This window comes from Lithobates pipiens, unplaced genomic scaffold (genome assembly GCF_037356315.1).
Source record: "Lithobates pipiens isolate NorthernLeopardFrog02 unplaced genomic scaffold, aLitPip1_a1.2 Scaffold_27, whole genome shotgun sequence".
In the NCBI taxonomy this organism is placed as follows: domain Eukaryota; kingdom Metazoa; phylum Chordata; class Amphibia; order Anura; family Ranidae; genus Lithobates; species Lithobates pipiens.
This window is the reverse complement of record NW_027507788.1, coordinates 12,193,726-12,216,183: the sequence shown is the minus strand read 5'-3', so window position 1 is coordinate 12,216,183 and position 22,458 is coordinate 12,193,726. Positions and strand designations below refer to the sequence as shown.

Here is a 22,458-nt window from a genome sequence, read left to right as displayed (position 1 = left end):
CAAATTCTCTCAAATATTGTTCACAAATCTGTCTAAAGGCCCATACACACGATCGGAATTTTTAACAGACATGAAAATTAGCTGTTTTAAGGCAACATCCGACCGTGTGTACGCTCCATCGGACAAACTTTTTCATCGGACAAATGTTGGCTGTGTGAACAGACAAACTTTTCATCAACATAAGTCCGATGGAGCAAAGTCAGATTGTGTGTACAGAAAACCATCGGACTTTACAAACACAGAACCAATGCAAAAGATCAGGCAACAATACAGAAGTTGACCAAAGGTGGCGGTAAAGAGCAGAAAAAAACGTGATTTGGTGAAAGTTGGCTGAAAAAATCAGATCACGTGTATACCTAACAAGTTCACGGCCAACGCCCTTTGTACAGAAATCCACGGGAAAGTTTGTCCGATCGTGTGTATGAGGCTTAAATCTGTGTTAGTGAGCACTTCTCCTTTGCCGAGATAATCCATCCACCTCACAGGTTTGGCATATCAAGATGTTGATTAGACAGCATGATTATTGCACAGGTGTGCCTTTGGCTGGCCACAATAAAAGGCCACTCTAAAATGTGCAGTTTTCTCACACAGCACAATGCCACAGGTGTTTTGAGGGAGCGTGCAACTGGCATGCTGACTGCAGGAATGTCCACCAGAGCTGTTGCCCTTGAATTGAATGTTCATTTCTCTACCATAAGCCGTCCCCAAAGGCGTTTCAGGGAATTTGCCAGTACATCCAATGGCCTCACAACTGCAGACCATGTGTAACCACACCAGCCCCGGACCTCCACGTCCAGCATCTTCACCTCCAAGATCTTCTGAGACCGGCCACCCGGACAGCTGCTGCAACGATCGGTTTGCATAACCAAAGAATTGCTGCACCAACAGTCAGAAACCGTCTCAGGGAGGCTCATCTGCATGCTCGCCGTCCTCATTGGGGTCTCGACCTGACTGTACTTCGTCGACGTAACCGACCTTGAGTGGGCAAATGCTCACATTCAATGGTGTCTGGGACTTTGGAGAGGTGTTCTCTTCATGGATGAATCCCAGTTTTCACTGTACAGGGCAGATGGCAGACAGCATGTATGGTGTTTTGTGGGTGAGCGGTTTGCTGATGTCTACATTGTGGATGGAGTGGCCCATGAATTAATGTTTTCTATAGCGCTGCAAATGCAAACTGAATCGCCTCAGGGCACTTGGTCCGTCCAGTGTTGTCCTGCTTCTTAGAAGAGGTAGGTCTTGAATTTTTTTCTGAAGGCCCGATGGTTTTCTTGCATGTGGATGTTCGTGGGTAGAGCGTTCCGTAGCTGTGGTCCTTGGGCTGCGAATCTTCGTTCTCCCTTAGATTTGTAGCGGGACTTGGTGATGAGGAGGCGGTTTTGGTTTGTTGATCGGAGGCTGCGATTGGGTGTGTAGTGTTTTATTTTCTCACATAGTTATTGAGGAGTGTTTCCTTGTGTGCATTTGTGGGTGAGACAGAGGGTCTTGAATGTGATCCTATCCCATGGTGGCGGTGGGGTTATGGTATGGACAGGCCTATGCCATGGATAACGAACACAGGTGCATTTTATTGATGGCATTTTGAAAGCACAGAGATGCCGTGATGAGATCCTGAGACCCATTGTTGTGCCCAGTGGCATCGCTAGGGGGTGGCTTTTGGGCCCATAGCCCTGAGTCTCTGCAGGGGTCCCCAAGGGGAGGGGAGGCTCTCTGTGGACCCTGGTGTAAGTGGGGGGCTCTCTGTGGACCCTGATGTAAGGGGAGCTCTCTGGGGACCCTGATGTAAGGGGGAGCTCTCTGGGGACCCTGATGTAAGGGGGAGCTCTCTGGGGACCCTGATTTAAGGGGGGGCTCTCTGGGGACCCTAATGTAAGGGGAGCTCTCTGGGTACCCTGATGTAAAGGGTGGGCTCTCTGGGTACCCTGATGTAAGGGGGGGCTCTCTGGGATACACACACACACACACACACACACACACACACACACACACACACACACTTATAAACATGTGTATGCCCGCCCAAGCATATGACTTTCTTTGCTACTCTGCTATGGGCTCTAGCCCCAGATCTTTTGTAGACCCAGCAACGCCCCTGGTTGTGCCATTCATCCATGGCCATCAGCTCATGTTGCAGCATGATAATGCACAGCCCCATGTTGCAAGGATCTGTACACAATTCCTGGAAGCTAAAAACATCCCAGTTCTCGCATGGCCAGCATACTCACCGCACATGTCACCCATTGAGCATGTTTGGGACGCTCTTGATCGGCGTATACGACAGCGTGTTCTAGTTCCCGCCAATATCCAGCAACTTCGCACAGCCATTGAAGAGGAATGGACCAACATTCCACAGGCCACAACCAACAACCTGGTCAACTCTATGCCAAGGAGCTGTGCTGCACTGTGTGAGGCAAATGGTGGTCACACCAGATACTAACCGATTTTTTTTTGGACCCTCCAATACAGTTAAGCCCCTTTCACACGGGACGGATCAGTAATGATCCGCCCCGTGATGATCCACTTGCTCAGCGGGAATCGCTCCGTTGTGTGCCGGGACCGCCCTGTCAGCTCTCCATTCTTCTCTATGGGGGATCGGATGAACACGGACCGTCTGTCCGTGTTCATCCGATCCGCTCTGCAGATGGATAGAAAAATAGGATTTTCCTCCGTCTGCAGAATCGGACAATAGCGGAGGCGGACGATATCGGATGTCTGCGGATGTTCATCCGCAGACACCCGCTATCCCATAGGAATGCATGTATGTCCGTATTTCATCCGCAAATGGATGGATGAAATATGGACATAATGTCCGCATGTGTGAAAGGGGCCTAAAACTGCACATTTTAGAGTGGCCAGCCTAAGGCACACCTGTGCAATAATCATGCTGTCTCATTAACATCTTGATATGCCAGACCTGTGAGGTGGATGGATTGTCTCGGCAAAGGAGGAGTGCTCACTAACACAGATTTGTGAATAATATTTGAGAGAAATAGGCCTAGAAAAAGTCGAAGATCTTTGAGTTCAGCTCATGATAAATAGGAGCAAGTTATAATTAGTTATAACTTTGTTCTGTGTGTAATATAAATATATATATATATATATATATATATATATATATATATATATATATATATATATAGAGAGAGAGAGAGCTATAGCGAGATCTATAGCTATAGATAGATATCTATCTATCTATAGATATCAATATCAATATATATATATCATAGTAAAAGTCAGTTTACCAAAGGGTCATTGAAAGCTTATCTCAAAACAAAAAAAGAGAAGAAAGAGGAACATACCTGTTGACTTGTAATCAAGGGTGGACTGACCATTTGGCCACTCGGGCACTGCCCGAGGGCCCCATGCCACTAGGGGGCCCCATCAGGGTTGCCAGCCTCAGTAAGATCAGGGGCAGTATGTAAAAATCTTATTTTTTTTTTTTTTTTTACATCTGTCTCTAAAATGTCCCTTTTGGTCTAAAAATCCTAAGATTATAGCTGCCCCACCCCTCCAGTACCTTCTCAGCCAATAGAAACATGTCTGTGTATACTGTGTGATTGTATACTGTGTTTGTGTATACTGTGTGGCCCCATAATGTCTGCCTGGGGGGGCCCCATCCATAATCGCCTATTGCTCGGGGGCCCCATGAGTTGTCAGTCCGCCCCTGATTGTAATGACAAGGTTTATGATAATCTGGAGGGAGGGAAAAGAATGAATGATATCTGAAAAAATATATCAAATAAAAAAGAAAACGGGTATTTTTCATAAGGCCCAAAAACTAAATAGAGCTGATACATAGATGCAAAACCCAGCAAATGGGGGCACATTAGAGGAGATTTACTAAAACTGGAGCACTCAGAATCTGGTGCAGCTGTGCATGGTAGCCAATCAGCTTCTAATGTCAGCTTTTTTTTAATTAAGCTTTGACAAAAACAAAAAAAAAATGGAAGTTGATTGGTTTCTATGCAGAGCTGCACCAGATTTTGCACCCACCACTTTTATTACATTAACCCCCATTGTATACATGAGCCTAGAAATGTAAAGAAATAAGTGCAGTCTCTCCCTGATCTGAAGCAACCAGAGAGACTACACATTAATGGAGGACTTAAATATGGCTCCCAGGGGTATTCAAAGGGATGCCCCCATGCCGGCAACCAGTTCCGGAAAGGAAAATGCGCCGGTGGCATTAAGACGGGCAGCTCTCCTTCAGCCGCCGGCACCCAGTCAACTCCAAAGGAGTACTAATATGGTGCTGGAAAGTGGAGGTGCACATGACGGTAAACTTCGTCAGTCCACTAGCGACCAGAGGTGACGTCAACTCCAAGGACCGGCCAGGAGATCGGTCCAGAAGTGAGGTCGGCTCCTAGAACCAGCCAAGATATCGGCCCGGAAGTGACGTCAGGACCGGAATGCAGAATCCAAAGGCTGCAACTTTTTACATATTTATACAGGGCCTACATGCAGCACTTTACATATTGTACATTCACATCTGTCCCTGCCCCAAGGAGCTTACAATCTAAGGCCCCTAACTTACACACATACACCTTCTTGGGCCAATTAACCTATTAGTATGTCTTTGAAGTGTGGGAAGAAAGCCATACCAGCACAGGAAGAACATCCAAAATCCACGCAAGTCGTGTCCTGGCTGAGATTCAAACCCCAGTGCCTGCAAGGTATAAGTGCTAACCACAAAGCTGATGCATGTTTGACTATTACAGCCAAGATTTTCACAGCATGGTAATAAGTACAAGCAAATTGTACATTACTGCGTTGGACTGTAGCGAGGCTTAGGTGATATGGGGCCAGGCCAATCCATCAAACCAGAAAGTAAGTGTTATGCCGCGTACACACGACCGGACTTTCTGGCGGAATAGGTCCGACGGAACGATCCCGTCGGACATTCCGATCCTGTGTGGGCTTCATCTGACTTTTCTTTTTAAAAAAATCAGACGGACCTAGAAATAGAACATGTTTTAAATCTTCGCCGTTCCCAGTTCCTATCGGGAAACCCGTTCGTCTGTATGCTGGTCCGAGGGACTAAATACGACGCAAGGGCAGCTACAGCACCTGCCCGCAAGAATGTTTCCAGCGCGATCCTACCACGCTGGTTCTCAGCTACCGGGTACTGTACATCTCGCGCTGGCTGCAATAGGAATAGAGGCTACAATGTCCTTTAGGTCTGGTATGGATTTTAAGGGGAACCCCCTACGCAAAAAAAACTGCGTGGGGGTCCCCCCTAAATCCATACCAGACCCTTATCCGAGCACGCAGCCCGGCCAGTCAGGAAAGTGGGTGGGGACGAGCGAGCGCCCCCTCCATCCTGAACCATTCCAGGGTGCATTCCCTCAACATGGGGTGGTGCTTTGGGGAAGAGGGTGCCCTGCTGCCCCCCCACCCCAAAGCACCTTGTCCCCATGTTGATGAGGACAAGGGCCTCTTCTCGATAACCCTGGCCGTTGGCTGTCGGGGTCTGCGGGCGGGGGCTTATCGGAATCTGGGAGCCCCCTTTAATAAGGGAGCCCCCCAGATCCCGGCCCCCCACATTATGTGAATAAGTATGGGGTACATCATACCCCTACCCATTCACCTGGGGGTCAATAAAAAAACACAGGTTTTTAAAGTAATTTATTAGGCAGTTCCAGGGGCTCTTCCGTCTTTGGGGGTCTCTTCCGACTCCTCCGCTCTCTCTCCGGCCTCTTCTCCGGCTCTCCGGCCTTCTCTCCTGGTCTCTGGTTCTGCTCCCGCTCTCCGATTTTTCTCCCGGGCTCCTCCGCTATCTTCTGCTCTTTTGCCACTCTTTTGCTAGCGGTGTCCCATTCTTTTCCATCGTCTTCTTCCCTGTTCTCTTCTTCCGATGTTGACAGGGCGCTCTCTCCCGCTGTAATGCTCTGTGCACGGTGCGTAACGATTTATATAGGCATGGGGCGGGGTCACCGGGTGATGTCACCCGGTGTCTCTGATGTCACCCGGTGACCCCGCCCCTTATGATGGCGCAGTCCCGGGGCATTTTATTTTACGATTTCTAAAAAATTATTGATTGCAATGTTTGAATTTTTTTTTTTTTTTACAGGATAGGGAAGCAGGCAGCACCACAGGAGGGAGCAGCACAGTGACAGGGTTGCACGTTGGGGGGGATTAGAAGAAGGCAGAATAAGAAGGGGGTTCGGTGCGGAGGGGAAGCAATTACAGGAACAATGCCCTGTGTCTGTGTCTCTCCCTGCAGCAGCTGAAAGCCGGCGGGAGGGAGAGAAACTGGCTTTCAGCTGCTGTAGAGAGCCACATAGGGCACCCTTCTATAATTGCCCCTCCGCACCAATTCCTCCTGCTGTTTTCGCCCCCCCCATGTGCCTGGGCCCCCTACAGGAGGACTGGTGCTCCCCCGTTGGTAGCCCTGATCTCATCAGCCTGCCTCTGCTTCTTCCAATGTACAATCACAGGCTAGGGGCCCGAGAGGTGACCAGGCTGTATTAATTAACTGCAGCAGAGAAGACTTGTGTCTCCAGGCAATCTATTCCATGTGGCAGAGCTGTGTAATTCTCAGAACTGAGTGGACAGAATTACAGATCATGTGGCAGGTAATCATTGTGTATTTAGATGTAAAAAAAAAAAAAGACAGTCCCCTTTTAAGGTTGCTTAGCAATAGATGTTAACAATTCCGGGTCAAAGGCACGGAAGTAGTCCCTGTGGGCGTTTCCGTAAGAATGAAAGCAATCACCGAACTGTGATTGAGTTGAAGAAAAGGTGAGGTTTTTTAATATTTTGTCCCGTCTAACAGAGCCCTGATAGTGTTTTTTCTCTGTCTTGTTTGTGCAATCTTGTTACACAATCAACAAAGTTTGCATTCTGCTCATACCGGCCCACCGGCCTCTGAACTAGTTACATCAAGAATGCTCTGACCGGTCTATGTTGCCCAATTTCCTTCCCGAGTTTATTATTAGCTGTGTTTAGAACTTGGCGTGGGAAAGTGATCTGTGTTTGTTGAAGATGAATCCATCAGAATGTTAAAAGGGGACTTCCAGCCGCCATATTTTTTTTGTCTCTGCTACTCGTTTGGAAGCAGTGCCCAGGATAAGGGGTGGACAGGAGGGACGGCTGCCCAGGGCACTGTGGTATCATGTGTGTGGGGGAGGGGGGCATCTTGAGGGGATTGGAGGGTGGCAAGGGGATAAGAATTGTTCTAGGAGGGGAAATTGTGGGGGGGGGGGGGTGCACTTAGGAATGGTGATTTAGGGAGATTTGTGTTTTTGTGTTGGGAGGGGGGATGGGGGAAAACAATATGTGCTAGGACTGGGGGTTTGTACTAGAAGAGGTGATATGGTGGAGGGAGGGGAGAGAATTTTGGGGGGGATTCGTGCTAATAGGGATGCTAGTAAGGGTTATTTATGCTAGGAAGGGAAATTTTGTGGGGGTAAGATTTGTCACTTTTAGTGGGGGGGGGGGCTTTGGAGAGAGAGAGGATTTAAGCTTGGGGGGGCAAAAATTTGTGCTGGCATGGGGGCAGATTTGTACTGTGTTGGGAGGGGGGATGGAGGAAGAGGATTTGTGTTAGGACTGGGGATTTGGGGGGTTTGTACTAAAAGAGATGATATGGTAGAGGGAGGAGAGAATGGGGGGGGGGGGGTTGTGCTAATAGGGATGCTAGTAGGGGTTATTTATGCTAGGAAGGGAAATTTTGTGGGGGTAAGATTTGTCACTTTTAGTGGGGGGGGGCTTTGGAGAGAGAGAGGATTTAAGCTTGGGGGGGCAAAAATTTGTGCTGGCATGGGGGCAGATTTGTACTGTGTTGGGAGGGGGGATGGAGGAAGAGGATTTGTGTTAGGACTGGGGATTTGGGGGGTTTGTACTAAAAGAGGTGATATGGTAGAGGGAGGAGAGAATGGGGGGGGGGGGGGGGGTTGTGCTAATAGGGATGCTAGTAGGGGGTATTTATGGTAGGAAGGGAAATTTTGTGGGGGAAGATTTGTGCTGGGAGGGGGGAATCTGTTTTAGTGGGGGGGATTTGGAGAGAGAGAGAGGATTTGAGCTTGGGGGGCAAAAATGTGTGCTGGCAGGGGGGCAGATTTGTATTGGGAGGAGGAGGTATTTATGCTATGGGGTTTTTTTTGGGGGGGAATTTTTTCTGACACAGAATGCCCATAAATCTTGGGGGGGGGGGGGCCAGTTTGATATGTTTGCCCTGGGCTCTAGATGACCTTTCGGCACTATTAGTAAGTGTTACATTTTTCCCCTCCTTTTGCATCCTCCTCCTTACCTGTGAACCCCCCCCCCCCCACCACCACCACCATCTGTGGTGAAGCCATTGAAAACGTCAGTTGATGACGAAACACGTCTGGGAGGTACGTGCTGACGTCACCAAGCCGTCGAGGATGGGAGTTTGTTGTCAGCCGGCTTCATTTTTATGCTAAGAATATCGTGTGTTTTGTAAGTGCATTCCTTTCTTTTATAATAAATTGGTTTTGATGATATTACGCTATGGTCTGTTATACCTCTCTTCTGGGTTGATACTTACCAAACGTATAGGAGATACAGAGATTGTTACTGCTGGGAATTTGGACCAATCATCATTTAGTTTACCTTTATATCCGGTTGAGGATTTATCCAACTGTGGGAATATCTGGAATTGTGGGCTTGTCAATCATCTGGTAAGGAGGCCCTCTATGTGGTGTTGGTGCACTTGGATCTGTTATATTCCATATATCACTGGGTGTTTTTATCTTTTGCGTTTAAATTTAATTAATATTGTAAGTGCAACTATATGGTGTTTTATTTGTGTAGCACTACCCCAAAGGAGCTGCTGGTTAGATTTGGGCTTACCGTTACCTTCTGCTCTCCTCGTTTCACGTCTAGGGGATGTCCCGTGGTGGTAGATGGCCCAGTAACTCGAGAGACTGACAGCAGATCCACTTGAATGGATTTTATTTGCAAAATGTAGACAATGAACTGTCTCTTAAATTGGGGTCAGAGGGTTGGAAAGGAAGTTCAGGTACTCTTAGCCCCCGTACACACGGTCGGAGATTCCGGCAACCAAATCCGTCGGATTAATTCCGGAAGAGGTCCGGAAGTGATGTTGCATACACACGGTCGGACTCAGTTGTCGGAAAATCCGATTGTACATAACGTGATGACGTTATTTCGTTACGACGGGATTACGTTCAGGCTAGTAGCCAATAGCTTTGGTCTAGGAATTTGATCTGAGCATGCGTGGCACTTTGTCCGTCGGAGTAGGCTGCACATGATCGGAGTATGTCCAATCAGAGCATTTTGTCGGAAAATTTTACTGGCAAGTTGGAAAAGTTGGTCCGTCGGATATTCCAATGGAAACAGTCCGATGGAGACCACACACAATCGGAATATCCGACAAAACGGTCCGATAGGACACATTCCGTCGGAATCTCTGACCGTGTGTACAAGGGCTAAGTGTCAAAGTCAAAATGTTGAAGAACTTGTTTACTTTGCATCCAGAGAATAGCCATTCGCAACTGGATGTTCACTCAAGTTGGACAGTCCTTCTCTCACAAGGCCTAGCAGCCAACAAGGTGCTTACTCAGGAACAAGTCTCTGCTACAGACGTTGTTGTAGAACATGTAGGGAAACTAATCTTGAAGAACACTCGTAGGATACCTGGATCTTTCAGCCAGCTTGACGGCATCCACAAGACTGGATTCTCTTGGGTACTTCAGCCCTTCCAGGCTCTTGTTAAGAAAACCAACCCGTACATGGTCTTCTTCTGAAGAGTCCTCCCCTGGAATGCTTGAGGTCACTGGGTCTCTCCCAAACCGGAGACGGCACCCAACCACCTCAGAATCCTCCTTTAGTTTCCTTGCCTTGGGCTAGCCAGCCCGAGACATCAAAATCGGGTGGATCCGCACCCCAGGCCATAGCCTTCCTGGGGGCTGGTCAGGAGGACCAGGACCCTGAAGTCAGTACATCATTCTGGACCGGAACCCCGAACCACGTGACGTCCGCATCTTAAATAACCTCTCCCAGAAAGCACAGCGAGAGCGCCACTCCCACTGGGCGGGCTCCGAAAGAGGTTAACTTAAAGCGGGATTCCACCCTAAAGTGGAACCTCCGCTGATCGGATCCCTCCCCCCTCCGGTGTCACAATTGACACCTTTCAGGGGGGAGGGGGGTGGAGATACCTGTCAAAGACAGGTATTTTCACCCACTTCCGGGCATAGACTCCCGTGGGAGTCTACGCCATTTCCTGTCCTGCCGCGCTGTCTGCTGGGGGACACACACGGGTCCCAGTGACAGCGCGGAGATTTCCTATTGCGCTGCGCAAGTCGCGCATGCGCAGTAGGGAACCGGGAAGTGAAGCCGATTCGCTTCACTTCCTGATTCCCTCACCTAGAATGGTGGCGGCAGCAGCCGAGGGACGAGCGATCGATCGGCCTTGGCTGCCGGCATCGCTGGAACCCGGGACAGGTGAGTGTCCATTTATTAAAAGTCAGCAGCCAGCGCCTAGAGGCGATTCAGTTCGCATTGTGCGCTATACAAGTATTTCATTCATTCATTCATTCAGCTGTAGTATTTATAGCTGCTGGCTTTTAATATTTTTTTTTTAGGTGGAATCCCTCTTTAAAGAGGGATTCCTTAAAATAGTGCATAGGGTATATTACACTCCACAACGTCTTCACAGAATTTACCCTTCTGTCTCTGCCTCCTGTTGGAGATGCAACTCACTCTCAGCGGATTTTATCCACATGTTCTGGAGCTGTCCTCAGATAGCTACTTTTTGGGTGGAGGTGACTAATTTCATTCTGACTGTGACCACCGTAAATATACCGCTGTCTGTAGAGATATGCCTATTGGGTTTGGCCGGATCGCTGGCTCCACGCCGAGCGCTCCGCACGCTCCTGGGCTTATATTATGCCCGTAAATCTATTGTTCTTAAATGGAAGGCTCCGATAGCTCCCTCTGTTAATTTCTGGAAGAGTTTAGTGAACACGGCTCTTCCACTATACAAGGCCACCTATCTTTCGCGCGGCTGCGGAGCCAAGTTCCATAAAATATGGGACATATGGACGGAGTCGCGCGACACCAACGCTGACTCAAATGCTGACTGACAGTGTTCCATTGGGAGTAAGTGGAGGTGTCTAAGGTACTGACATTCATGTAGCCCTGGGTCATTGCATAGTTCATCCTGGGGTTGTCTGTAGCCTGCAGTAGATCATGAGTGAGCTTGCAAATTGTCCTGAGAAACGAGCAGTGGTGCTAGAGTATACGGTGGATTCTTGGTTGTTTATGTTGGGGGGGGGGGTTTGTTTGTTCCCTGACTGTTGACTCAGGGCGTGTAGTAGTAATCAGCCTGGGTATGCCCAATAGGCTGTAAGTTGTTTTATGTTTTATGTGCAAATCAATAAAAATAATTTATATAAAAAAAAAAAAGAGGGATTCCGCCCAAAAAAAAAATATTAAAAGCCAGCAGCTATAAATACTACAGCTGAATGAATGAACGAATGAAATACTTGTATAGCGCACAATGCGAACTGAATCGCCTCTAGGCGCTGGCTGCTGACTTTTAATAAATGGACACTCACCTGTCCCGGGTTCCAGCGATGCCGGCAGCCAAGGCCGATCGATCGCTCGGCCCTCGGCTGCTGCCGCCACCATTCTAGGTGAGGGAATCAGGAAGTGAAGCGAATCGGCTTCACTTCCCGGTTCCCTACTGCGCATGCGCGAGCTGCGCCGCACAATAGGAAATCTCCGCGCTGTCACTGGGACCCGTGTGTGTCCCAGCAGACAGCGCGGCAGGGCAGGAAATGGCGTAGACTCCCGTGGGAGTCTATGCCCGGAAGTGGGTGAAAATACCTGTCTTTGACAGGTATCTCCACCCCCCTCCCCCCTGAAAGGTGTCAATTGTGACACCGGAGGGGGGGGGGGGGGTTCCGATCAGCGGAGGTTCCACTTTAGGGTGGAATCCCGCTTTAAGCACCCAACCAGACCATAGTTCCATGCCTGGCAGAAGAAACAGTGCCCCCTGTGGCCAGGCTGAACATCTCACAGTCCAGTCAGACTGATGCTGAAGTCTAATTTAGACAATTGTACCCAAACCAAACTGCAGTTCAGGCATAACTTTAACTTTGAAAAAACGCATTCAGGAGCTGCCGCTACATTTGTTTATAAATTTGACAATATTACGCTATGGTATACAAAAAAAAAATTCGGGGTTGATACGTTTGTGGAGCCAAAGCTTATCCGGGACTTTAAGCCTGCAAGGACTTCATTGTTGCTACATCCTTTTGCATTTCAAGGCCCAGGCTGGGTTAAAGCCATCTGCTTGCTTGGCTTACATTCTGGTGAGCATGAATTCCTCAAGGTGGCGGTGCACTTCCTTGTGAAATTCACCCGTGTTTTTCTCGTTTTGGAAGTTTTAAAAAAAATTACTACTGTGGACTTTATTTGGCACAACGTATTTTTTTGTTTTATATTTTCAATCTAAATAACACCTGTATTTATTTATTAAGGTTTTTTTAAATAATTTTTTTCGATTTTTTTACCTAGATTTATACGATCACTCTTCTGGTTTCATGCACATAGGTTTCATTATTTTAGAGCAGCTTCTCCCTTGTATAAAATGAACAATGCAATAATAACGCCAGAGGTGAGAGAGAGAGAAGGGGTGGGGGAGAGTAACAGTCTAGCTCAGTGGTCCCCAACCTTTTTGGCCCGGGGACCGGCTGCGTGGAAGAAAATTGTGCCAAGGCCCGGCGAGGGACTGGGGATGATGTACGCACACACGTAGGGGGGGGGGGGGGGGGATAAGCGAATTTTGCCGGCAATTTATCGGGCAATAGCTGGTGTTCGGCTGTTGGTACTTCAGTCATGGTTGGTATGGTGTCAGAATGATTGAAGCGCATTATTTCTTATATTACATTGTAATATAAATGAAATAGTTCAATTCACCATAATGCAGAATCAGTGGGAGCCCTGAGTGTGTCACTTTCCAAGTCGCCTGCCACCAGATGAGAAATGCCACTTGTCACGCTGCCTGCCACCAGTTGAGGAATGCCACTTGCCATGCTGCCTGCCACCAGTTGAGGAATGCCACTTGCCACGCTGCCTGCCACCAGTTGAGGAATGCCATTTGCCACATCACCTGCCTGTGCGACCAGATGAGGAATGCCACTTGCCACGTCACTTGCCTGTGCCATCAGATGAGGAATGCAACTTGCCACGCTTGCCTGCCACCAGATGAGGAATGCCACTTGCCACATCACCTGCCTGTCACCAGTTGAGGAATGCCACTTGCCATGCTGCCTGCCACAAGTTGAGGAATGCCACTTGCCACGCTGCCTGCCACCAGTTGAGGAATGCTATTTGCCACATCACCTGCCTGTGCGACCAGATGAGGAATGCCACTTGCCACGTCACTTGCCTGTGCCATCAGATGAGGAATGCCACTTGCCACGCTTGCCTGCCACCAGATGAGGAATGCCACTTGCCACATCACCTGCCTGTCACCAGTTGAGGAATGCCACTTGCCACATCACCCGCCAGTGCCACCAGATGAGGATTGTCACTGCATTGGTGACACTGGTTCAGTGGTCTTTGTTATATGAGGGCAGGAGAGCAGAGATGCGGGGCGAGCAGTGAGAGATGATGTCATCTCTCTGCTCCCCGCCGCACCTCCGACATTCTGTATGTTGTGAGGGCGGAAGACCGGTGATGCTAGGCGCGCAGGGAGAGATGATGTCATCTATCTGCTCCCCGCCGCACCGCCGTCATTCCGCACGTTGTGAGGGCGGAAGAGCGGAGAGCGGGGATGCTAGGCAGGCGGAGAGAGATGTCATCTCTGCTCGCCAGCCCGCTGCTCTTATTCACCCGCCCGCTTTCCTCTTAATCCACTGGTGTCTTAGAGTCTGCCGCGGCCCAGCTGCAAAGACACTACGGCCCGGTAGTGGGCCGCGGACCGGGGGTTGATGACCCCTGGTCTAGCTGACTTGCTTATCAGTGGGGAACACCCATATGGGAGAGGAAGTGTCCTATTCTCTCCGCTGCCTCTAGAAAGGTAAATCATACTCTGCCGTGATTGATTTGTTGACTTTTTTGATCCAGTTCACTTAACCGGAACTGATATATTTACAGTATAGATTAATTTGCATTGTCAAATAATTCCCGCTATGGTGCAACACCATGGAGCATAGGAGAGTGCAGGAGAGTGCAGGAGAGTGCAGGAGAGTGCAGGAGAGTGGTCTACCCCTACCTTGGCCTACCAGACTTTCCTTGTAGATGTTCTCAGTCTTCACTCTCGCCTATCTCTCTCTTCCTCTCCCTTTCTTTCTTCCTCTCTCCCTTTATCACTCTTTCTCCATCTGTCTCTCTCCCCCTCTCTCTTTCTCTTCGTCTTTATCACTCCCTATCCCTCTCTCCCTTTCCTTCCCCCCTCTCTCCCTTTCCTTCCCCCCTCTCTCCCTTTTCTTCCCCCCTCTCTCCATTTCCTTCTCCCTTCCCTTCCCCTCTCTCTCTCCCTTTCCTTCCCCCATCTCTCCCTTTCCTTCTCCCTTTCCTTCCCCCTCTCTCTCCCTCTTCCCATAACTGGCTCTATTCCTCTCTCTCACTCCCACTCTCCATCTCTTTTCCTCTCTTTCCCTCTCTCTTTCTCTCCCCATCCCCCTTTTTTTTCATCCTTTTGATATCCCTCTCTCTCCCTCTTTTTTATCTCGCCCTTTGCTTCTCTCTCTTCTCTTTCCTGCTCTTTATTTCTTTTCCTTTCCTTTCTTTTTTTCTCTCTCTTTCCCTCTCTCTCTCTCTCTTTCTCTCTTCTCTCTCTCTTTTCTCTCTCTCTCACTCGTTCTCTCTCTTTCTCTCTCTCTCGTTCTCTCTCTCTCTTCTCTCTCTCTCTCTCTCTCCCTCTCTCTCTCTCAATCTCTCTTTCTTTCTTTCTCTCTTTCTCTCTTCTCTCTCTCTTTTCTCTCTCACTCTTTCTCTCTCTTCTCTCTCTCTCTCTCTCTCTCTCTCTTTCTCTCTTTCTCTCTTCTCTCTCTCTCTTTCTTTCTCTCTTTCTCTCTTCTCTCTCTCTTTTCTCTCTCTCTCACTCTTTCTCTCTCTCTCTCTCTCTCACTCTTTCTCTCTCCTCTCTCTCTCTCTCTCTCTCTCTCTTTCTCTCTTCTCTCTCTCTTTTCTCTCTCTCTCACTCTCTCTCACTCTTTCTCTCTCTTCTCTCTCTCTTCCTCCCTCTCTCTCTCTTTCTCTCCTCTATCTCTTTTCTCTCCTCTATCTCTTTTCTCTTCTCTCTCTCTCTCTCTCTCTCTCTCTCTCTCTCTCTCTCTCTCTCTCTTTTTCTTTCTCTCTTTCTCTCTTCTCTCTCTCTCTCTCGCTCTTTCTCTCCCCCTCTCTCTCCCCCTGTCTCTCTCTCTCCCCCCCTCTCTCTCTCTCCCCCTCCCCCTCTCTTCTCTTTCCCTCTCTCTCTCTTCTCTGATCTCTCTTCTCTCTCTCTCTTTCTCTCTATCTCTTTCTCTCTCTCCCTCTCTCTTCTCTCTCTCTCCCTCTCTCTTCTCTCTCTCTCCCTCTCTCTTCTCTCTCTCCCTCTCTCTTCTCTGCTCTCTCTTCTCTCTCTTTCTTTCTGTCCTCTTCTCTGCTCTCTCTTCCCTTCTCTGCTCTCTCTTCTCTCTTTCTTTCTGTCCTCTTCTCTGCTCTCTCTTCCCTTCTCTGCTCTTTCTTCTCTCTCTCTCCCCTACAAAACAAATATATAAAAATGACACTCCTCCTGCATCCACATAGACCAAACTGGAGGGGGATTTAACAAATGAGTATATCTCCACTGTAGCCAGGCATACCGTCACCCCAGGGATACCGAGGTTATCACTTATAGGGGTGTGTTCCTCTGGATTCGTTAAGCATACGCAGAGCAATGGGAAGGGAAGGAATTCCCAAATAATTCTTCAAAGAGGAAATGACCGGTATTATAGGTAAAACATTATCTTTATTTGAAAACTCCACATAATACTAGCAATTAATAAATATATAGTAATACTAAACCTCCACCGCGTACATCTAAAAATTAGACAATTGTCTTATAAGGACACACCGGCGGCCACTGCAATCAGACATACCGGCCTCGCAGACACCAAACACGGCTAATTCTCTATATTGGGCCCAAGTTCAATCATATCGATAAAAAGCAAGGTAATAATATCAGCACGGCAGTTTCACTGAATAATGCAAGTTGAATATGGTTGGGTACACAAAGTCCATACATACGGACTCCAATCAAAAGGCTTGATAGATTAATAGTGCCGCTTTGCATGAAAAATATATCGATTTTTCCCAAGATTGAGTCCATGTGGATTGGACATTAAATGGAAGCAAAATGATCCCCTCTAGAATAGGAAAATATATATGCAGCCTACTTAATAGTATCAGCTGAGGACGGGCTAATGGATTCTATCCGGTGTAGGTGAGTATAGATATATATAACTTTCAATGGATCGAGTCCATCTCACCGCTTCACCCATCGTCCAAAGTCCACCTCGTCCTGGTCCTCAACATAGGACAGATATTACAGCCATCTTAGGGCTAAGTCCGAGCCACAGAGGGTAGAGGGCAACCTTCCTCCAATAATCAGCATGTCCATAAGATGAATTGCTGCTATTTTCCAGCTGGGTTATTTCCCAACTCTCGTGATGCGTGCCGGGTTTCCCTCTCCTTCCTCTTCCTCACACTCTCTCTCTCACCCTCCCTCTACTTCCTCGCTCTCTCTCCCCCTCTTTTTTTCTCTCTATTTCCTTCTCTCGCTCTCTGTCTCCCACTCTCTCTCTCACCCTCTTTGTCTCCCGCTCTCTTCACCCCCTGCTCTTTCTCCCCCTCCCTCTTTCTTTCCCCCACTTTCTCCCCCTTCCTCTCTCTCTCTCCCCCCCCTCTCTCCCCATCTCTCTTCCTCTCTCTCTTACTCCCTCTCTCCCCCTCTCCCCTCTAACTCTCTATGCCCCTCTCACCCCTTTCTCTCTCTCTCTCTCTCTCTTTCCCCCTCTCCCCCCTCTCTCCCCCCCACCCCTTCTCTCTATCTCACCCCTCTCTCCCCCTCTGCCCCTCTCTCTCTCTCACCCTCACCCCCTCTCTCTCTCTCTCACCCCATCTCCCTCTCTCTCTCCTTCTCTCTCTCCCTCCGTTTCTCCCTCCTCTCTCTCCCCCTCTGTCTTTTTCTCTCCATCTCTAGTCCCGCTCTCTTCACCCCCTGCTCTTTCTCCCCCTCCCTCTTTCTTTCCCCCACTTTCTCCCCATCTCTCTCTCCCTCCTCACCCTCCCCCTCTCCCCCTCTCTCCCCATCTCTCTTCCTCTCTCTCTTACCCCCTCTCTCCCCCTCTCCCCTCTAACTCTCTATGCCCCCTCTCACCCCTTTCTCTCCCCCTCACCCCCTTTCTCTCTCTCTCTCTCTCTCTCTCTCTCTCTCTCTCTTTCCCCCTCTCCCCCTCTCTCTCTCCCCACCCCTTCTCTCTATCTCACCCCTCTCTCCCCCTCTGCCCCTCTCTCTCTCACCCTCACCCCCTCTCTCTCTCTCTCACCCCATCTCCCTCTCTCTCACCCTCTCTCTCTCTCTCTCACACCCCTCTCTCCTCCCTCTGCCCCTCTCTCCCCCCTCTCACCCCCTCTCTCTCCCCTCAATCCCCCCTCTCCCTCCTCTCTCTCCCTCAATTCCCCCACTCCCTCCTTGTCTCTCCCCTCAATCCCCCCTCTCCCTCCTTCTCTCTCTCCCCTCAATCCCCCTTTCTCTCTCTCCCCTCAATCCCCCCTCTCACTCCTTCTCTCTCTCCCCTCAACCCCCCTCTCCCTCCTTCTCTCTCTCCCCTCACCCCCCCCCCTCCCTCCTTCTCTCTCCACCTTTTCCCCCCCTCTGTCTCCTTCTCTCTCTCCCCTCAATCCCCCCTCTCCCTCCTTCTCTCTCTCCCCTCAATCCCCCCCTCTCCCTCCTTCTCTCTCTCCCCTCAACCCCCCCCCCTCTCCCTCCTTCTCTCTCTCTCCCCTAAATCCCCCTCTCCCTCCTTCTCTCTCCACCTTTTCTCCCCCCTCTCCCTCCTTCTCTCTCCCCCCTTTTTCCCCCCTCTTCCTCCTTCTCTCTCCTCCCCCCTCTCTCTCCTTCTCCCCCCCCTTTTCTCCCCCCTCTCCCTCCTTCTCTCTCTCCCTCTGTTTCTCCCTCCTCTCTCTCCCCCTCTGTCTTTTTTGTCTCCATCTCTAGTTTTATGTCAGTGGACAAAAGTTTATGGAAAAACTCACTGATCCTCTATGTATCCAGATAGGACTTTTTTACATTTTTTACCCCACAGTAAAACACCATAGCACACAGTGCAGTGCAGGAAATGACTTACCTTGCCCTATGAGGCTTTCCTATTAGATGCCACACACCCATAGGTCTTTATCAGTCTTCACACTCACCCGTCTCTCTCCCTTTCTAGTTGCGCCTTTTGTTTTCCTGGGTTGATTGAAGAAAGTTTATAAAAAAAACTCACTCAGTTTCTTTTCTCTATCCAGGTGAGGTGTTCTTAACCTGAGCAAACCTGAAATGACAAGTTCCTCATTCAGCATTGAGGAACATTTTAAACACAATGGATGGGGGTGGATGGATGGGGGTGGGCAATCGAAAAGCTGAATCAGACGTTAAGAGGAAGTTTTTCCGTAAAATCCTGGGAAGAGTGTTATGTACAGGGCCAGCCCTACCATGGGCCCCAGTGGGTCCATTGGACCCAGCAGCACTTTGAGAGAGGCAGCAAACTGAACCACGGCCGCCTCTCCTTCTCTTCTGTTTACCCAGCAAATTAAAAATTAACAGTAGTTTTGTGTGTCATGATGACAACATCCCCCCCCCCCCCCCGGCTGCTCCACACCTGCCCCTATACTACCCTACCCCACCCCTTACTGCTCTAGCCTGTCTATATACTACCCTAGCCTGTCCATATACTACCCTAGCATGCCATATACGACCCATAGGTTGGACTTGATGGACTTGTGTCTTTTTTCAACCTCACCTACTATGTAACTATGCTCATTTACTACCCTAGCGTGCCCATTTACTACCCTAGCATGCCCATTTACTACTCTAGCCTGTCCATTTACTACTCTAGCCTGTCCATTTACTACCCTAGCATGCCCATTTACTACCCTAGCATGCCCATTTACTACTCTAGCCTGTCCATTTACTACCCTAGCATGCCCATTTACTACCCATTTACTAGGGTGGCACAGCGGTGTAGTGGTTAGCACTCTCACCTAGCAGTAAAAAGGGTCACTGGTTTGAATCCCAACCACGACACTACCTGCCTGGAGTTTGCATGTTCTCCCTGTGCCTGCGTAGGTTTCCTCCGGGTGCTCTGGTTTCCTCCCACACTCCAAAGACATGCAGGTAGGTTAATTGGCTTCTGTCCCAAATTGGCCCTAGTATATGAATGGGGACCTTGGATTGTGGGCTCCTTGAGGGCAGGGACCAATGTGAGTGTGCAATGTCCATGGATTGGGACAATTGTAGACACTCACTCAGGTTGAACTGGATGGACTGGTGTCTTTATTCAACCTTACTAACTATGTAACTATGTAACTATGTACCCTAGCTTGCCCATTTACTACTCTAGCCTGTCCATATACTACCCTAGCATGCCCATTTACTACTCTAGCCTGTCCCTATATGACCCTAGCCTGTCTATATACTGCTCTAGCCTGCCCCTATACTGCCCTAGCCTGTCTATATACTGCTCTAGCCTGTCCCTATATGACCCTAGCCTGTCTATATACTGCTCTAGCCTGCCCCTATACTGCCCTAGCCTGTCTATATACTGCTCTAGCCTGCCCCTATACTGCCCTAGCCTGTCTATATACTGCTCTAGCCTGCCCCTATACTGCCCTAGCCCGCCCCTTGGAATTGAACATAATGGTATTCGTGTAATTTTGCATATAGACAAGGTGCTGTTGCATGTAAATCTGATTTCCTGATACATTTAATTTTTCATTTTGATTATCATGGTATAAAATAATGGATGTGGGGGGCCTTTTTGGTGGGTGTGATTTTTCTTTTTGGGAGGGCAGTATATCACTCTCGGACCCCGGGCAGCACAATGTCTTGGTCCAGCCCTTGTTACATAATAAATGTATATTGTATACTAAGCAGCAAAAAACAAATACATAAGGACTCTTTCTTCTCTGTTGCCTATCTACTCTTCTCTCTCTTTCCTGGTCCCTACCCACTTTTCTCTCTATTTCTCTCTAGCTTCCAGCTCTCTACTCCCCCCCCCCCCCCCCCTTGCTACCCACTTGCCTCTCTCCTTCCTTTTTCTTTCTTCTTGCTCAAATAAGCTTTTTTTGGCAGGTCCACTTTATTGGAATGAGAAATAAAGTATTACATTCATACCCCACTTTTAAGTACACAATGGGGTTTATTTAATAAAGCTGGAAAGTTCAAAATCAGGATCACTTCTGCATAAAAACCAAAGAGCTTCTAAACTCAGCTTGTTCAATTAAGCTTTGGTTATAAAACCTGGAAGCTCATTGGTTTCTATGCAGATGTTTCCCTTTTTCCTGCCCCTGTGTACAAAGCCAGTTCTAAAAAGACGTGGTTTGACCATTTTGGTGTGAAGGAACTGAAGTGTTCTGCACAGAGCCCTGACCTCAACCCCACTGAACACCTTCGGCGTGAATTGGAACACTGATTGTAAGACAGCTCCATAAAGACATGGTTTGACCAATTTGGTGTGGAGGAACTGGAATATCCTGCACAGAGCCCTGACCTCAACCCCACTGAACACCTTCGGCGTGAATTGGAACACTGATTGTAAGACAGCTCCATAAAGACATGGTTTGACCAATTTGGTGTGGAGGAACTGGAATATCCTGCACAGAGCCCTGACCTCAACCCCACTGAACACCTTCGGCGTGAATTGGAACACTGATTGTAAGACAGCTCCATAAAGACATGGTTTGACCAATTTGGTGTGGAGGAACTGGAATATCCTGCACAGAGCCCTGACCTTAGCCTACCGAACACCTTAGGGGTGAAGTGGAACATTGATTGTGAGCTAGCTCCATAAACATGTGGTTTGACCAGTTTGATGGAAAGTCCTACACAGAGCCCCAACCTCAACTCCACTAGATACCTTTGGGGTGAATTGGAACACAGATTATTTTCCAACATCAGTATCTGACCTTGCAAATGCCCTTTTGTCAGAATGGGCCCAGATTTCCACAGACACACTCCAAAATCTTATGGAAAGCGCTTCCAGAAGACTAGAATCTGTTATAGCTCCAAGGGGGTAAGGAGAAGGGCAAGGGAACTCCATATAAATTAAAATTGCCATAGTGTTGAGTGTGATATCCACCAAGCTTATATTAGTGTGATGCCCATGTGCCTGCAAACATTTCACCATTTACTGTAAGACTAAGCATCTAATTTTGAGTACTTTCTCTCAGCAGAATGAAGGACATAGAACCATCATCCCCTATTCAGGAAGAAGGGTAAGAAAAAAACTTAAAAGGATGAAGGCTTACTGCCAAATAGAGGCAAAACCTGGAAAAGTAAAATTTGGATATTTGAGACTTTGCCTTGACTTGCCCCAGCCCCCAAACCAAATTAAGTTTAAGAAGAACCTCTACTCATTAAATTCCAATCTCCAAAGCAAAGCTTTCACACAACCCCCCTTGTCTCAATCCATGATTTCTCATTAGTGTGCTGGCCGGCTCCGGGACGTTAGTGCAATGGCCATGTGTCCACAGCCCCCCCCCCCCCTTGTCTCACTCCATGGTTTCTCATTAGTGTGCTGGTCGGCTCCGGGACATTAGTGCAATGGCCATGTGTCCACAGCCCCCCCCTTGTCTCAATCTATGGTTTCTCATTAGTGTGCTGGCCAGCTCCGGGACGTTAGTGCAATGGCCATGTGTCCATAGCCCTCCCCCTTGTCTCAATCCATGGTTTCTCATTAGTGTGCTGGCCGACTCCGGGACATTAGTGCAATGGCCATGTGTCCACAGCCCTCCCCCTGGACTCAATCCATGGTTTCTCATTAGTGTGCTGGCCGGCTCCGGGGCATTAGTGCAATGGCCATGTGTCCACAGCCCTCCCCCTTGTCTCAATCCATGATTTCTCATTAGTGTGCTGGCCGGCTCCGGGACGTTAGTGCAATGGCCATGTGTCCACAGCCCTCCCCCTTGTCTCAATCCATGGTTTCTCATTAGTGTGCTGGCCGGCTCCGGGACGTTAGTGCAATGGCCATGTGTCCACAACCCTCCCCCTTGTCTCAATCCATGGTTTCTCATTAGTGTGATTGCCCGCTCCGGGACGTTAGTGCAATGGCCATGTGTCCACAGCCCTCCCCGTTGTCTCAATCCATGGTTTCTCATTAGTGTGCTGGCCGGCTCCGGGACGTTAGTGCAATGGCCATGTGTCCACAGCCCTCCCCGTTGTCTCAATCCATGGTTTCTCATTAGTGTGCTGGCCGGCTCCGGGACGTTAGTGCAATGGCCATGTGTCCACAGCCC

General features: G+C 48.8%; 1 protein-coding gene across 1 annotated transcript in view; it reads left to right on the top strand.

The window, feature by feature from the left end:
- The first annotated feature begins 6,695 nt into the window (after nt 1–6,695).
- Nucleotides 6,696–22,458, top strand: part of LOC143933529 (uncharacterized) — a 42,878-nt gene continuing 27,115 nt past the window's right edge. Inside the window, exons 1-2 of the mRNA XM_077456441.1 lie at nt 6,696–6,741; nt 21,397–21,438. Of these exons, the coding sequence (XP_077312567.1) occupies nt 21,398–21,438 (41 nt within the window). The 5' untranslated portion in view covers nt 6,696–6,741; nt 21,397. The remainder of the gene's footprint in view (nt 6,742–21,396; nt 21,439–22,458) is intronic.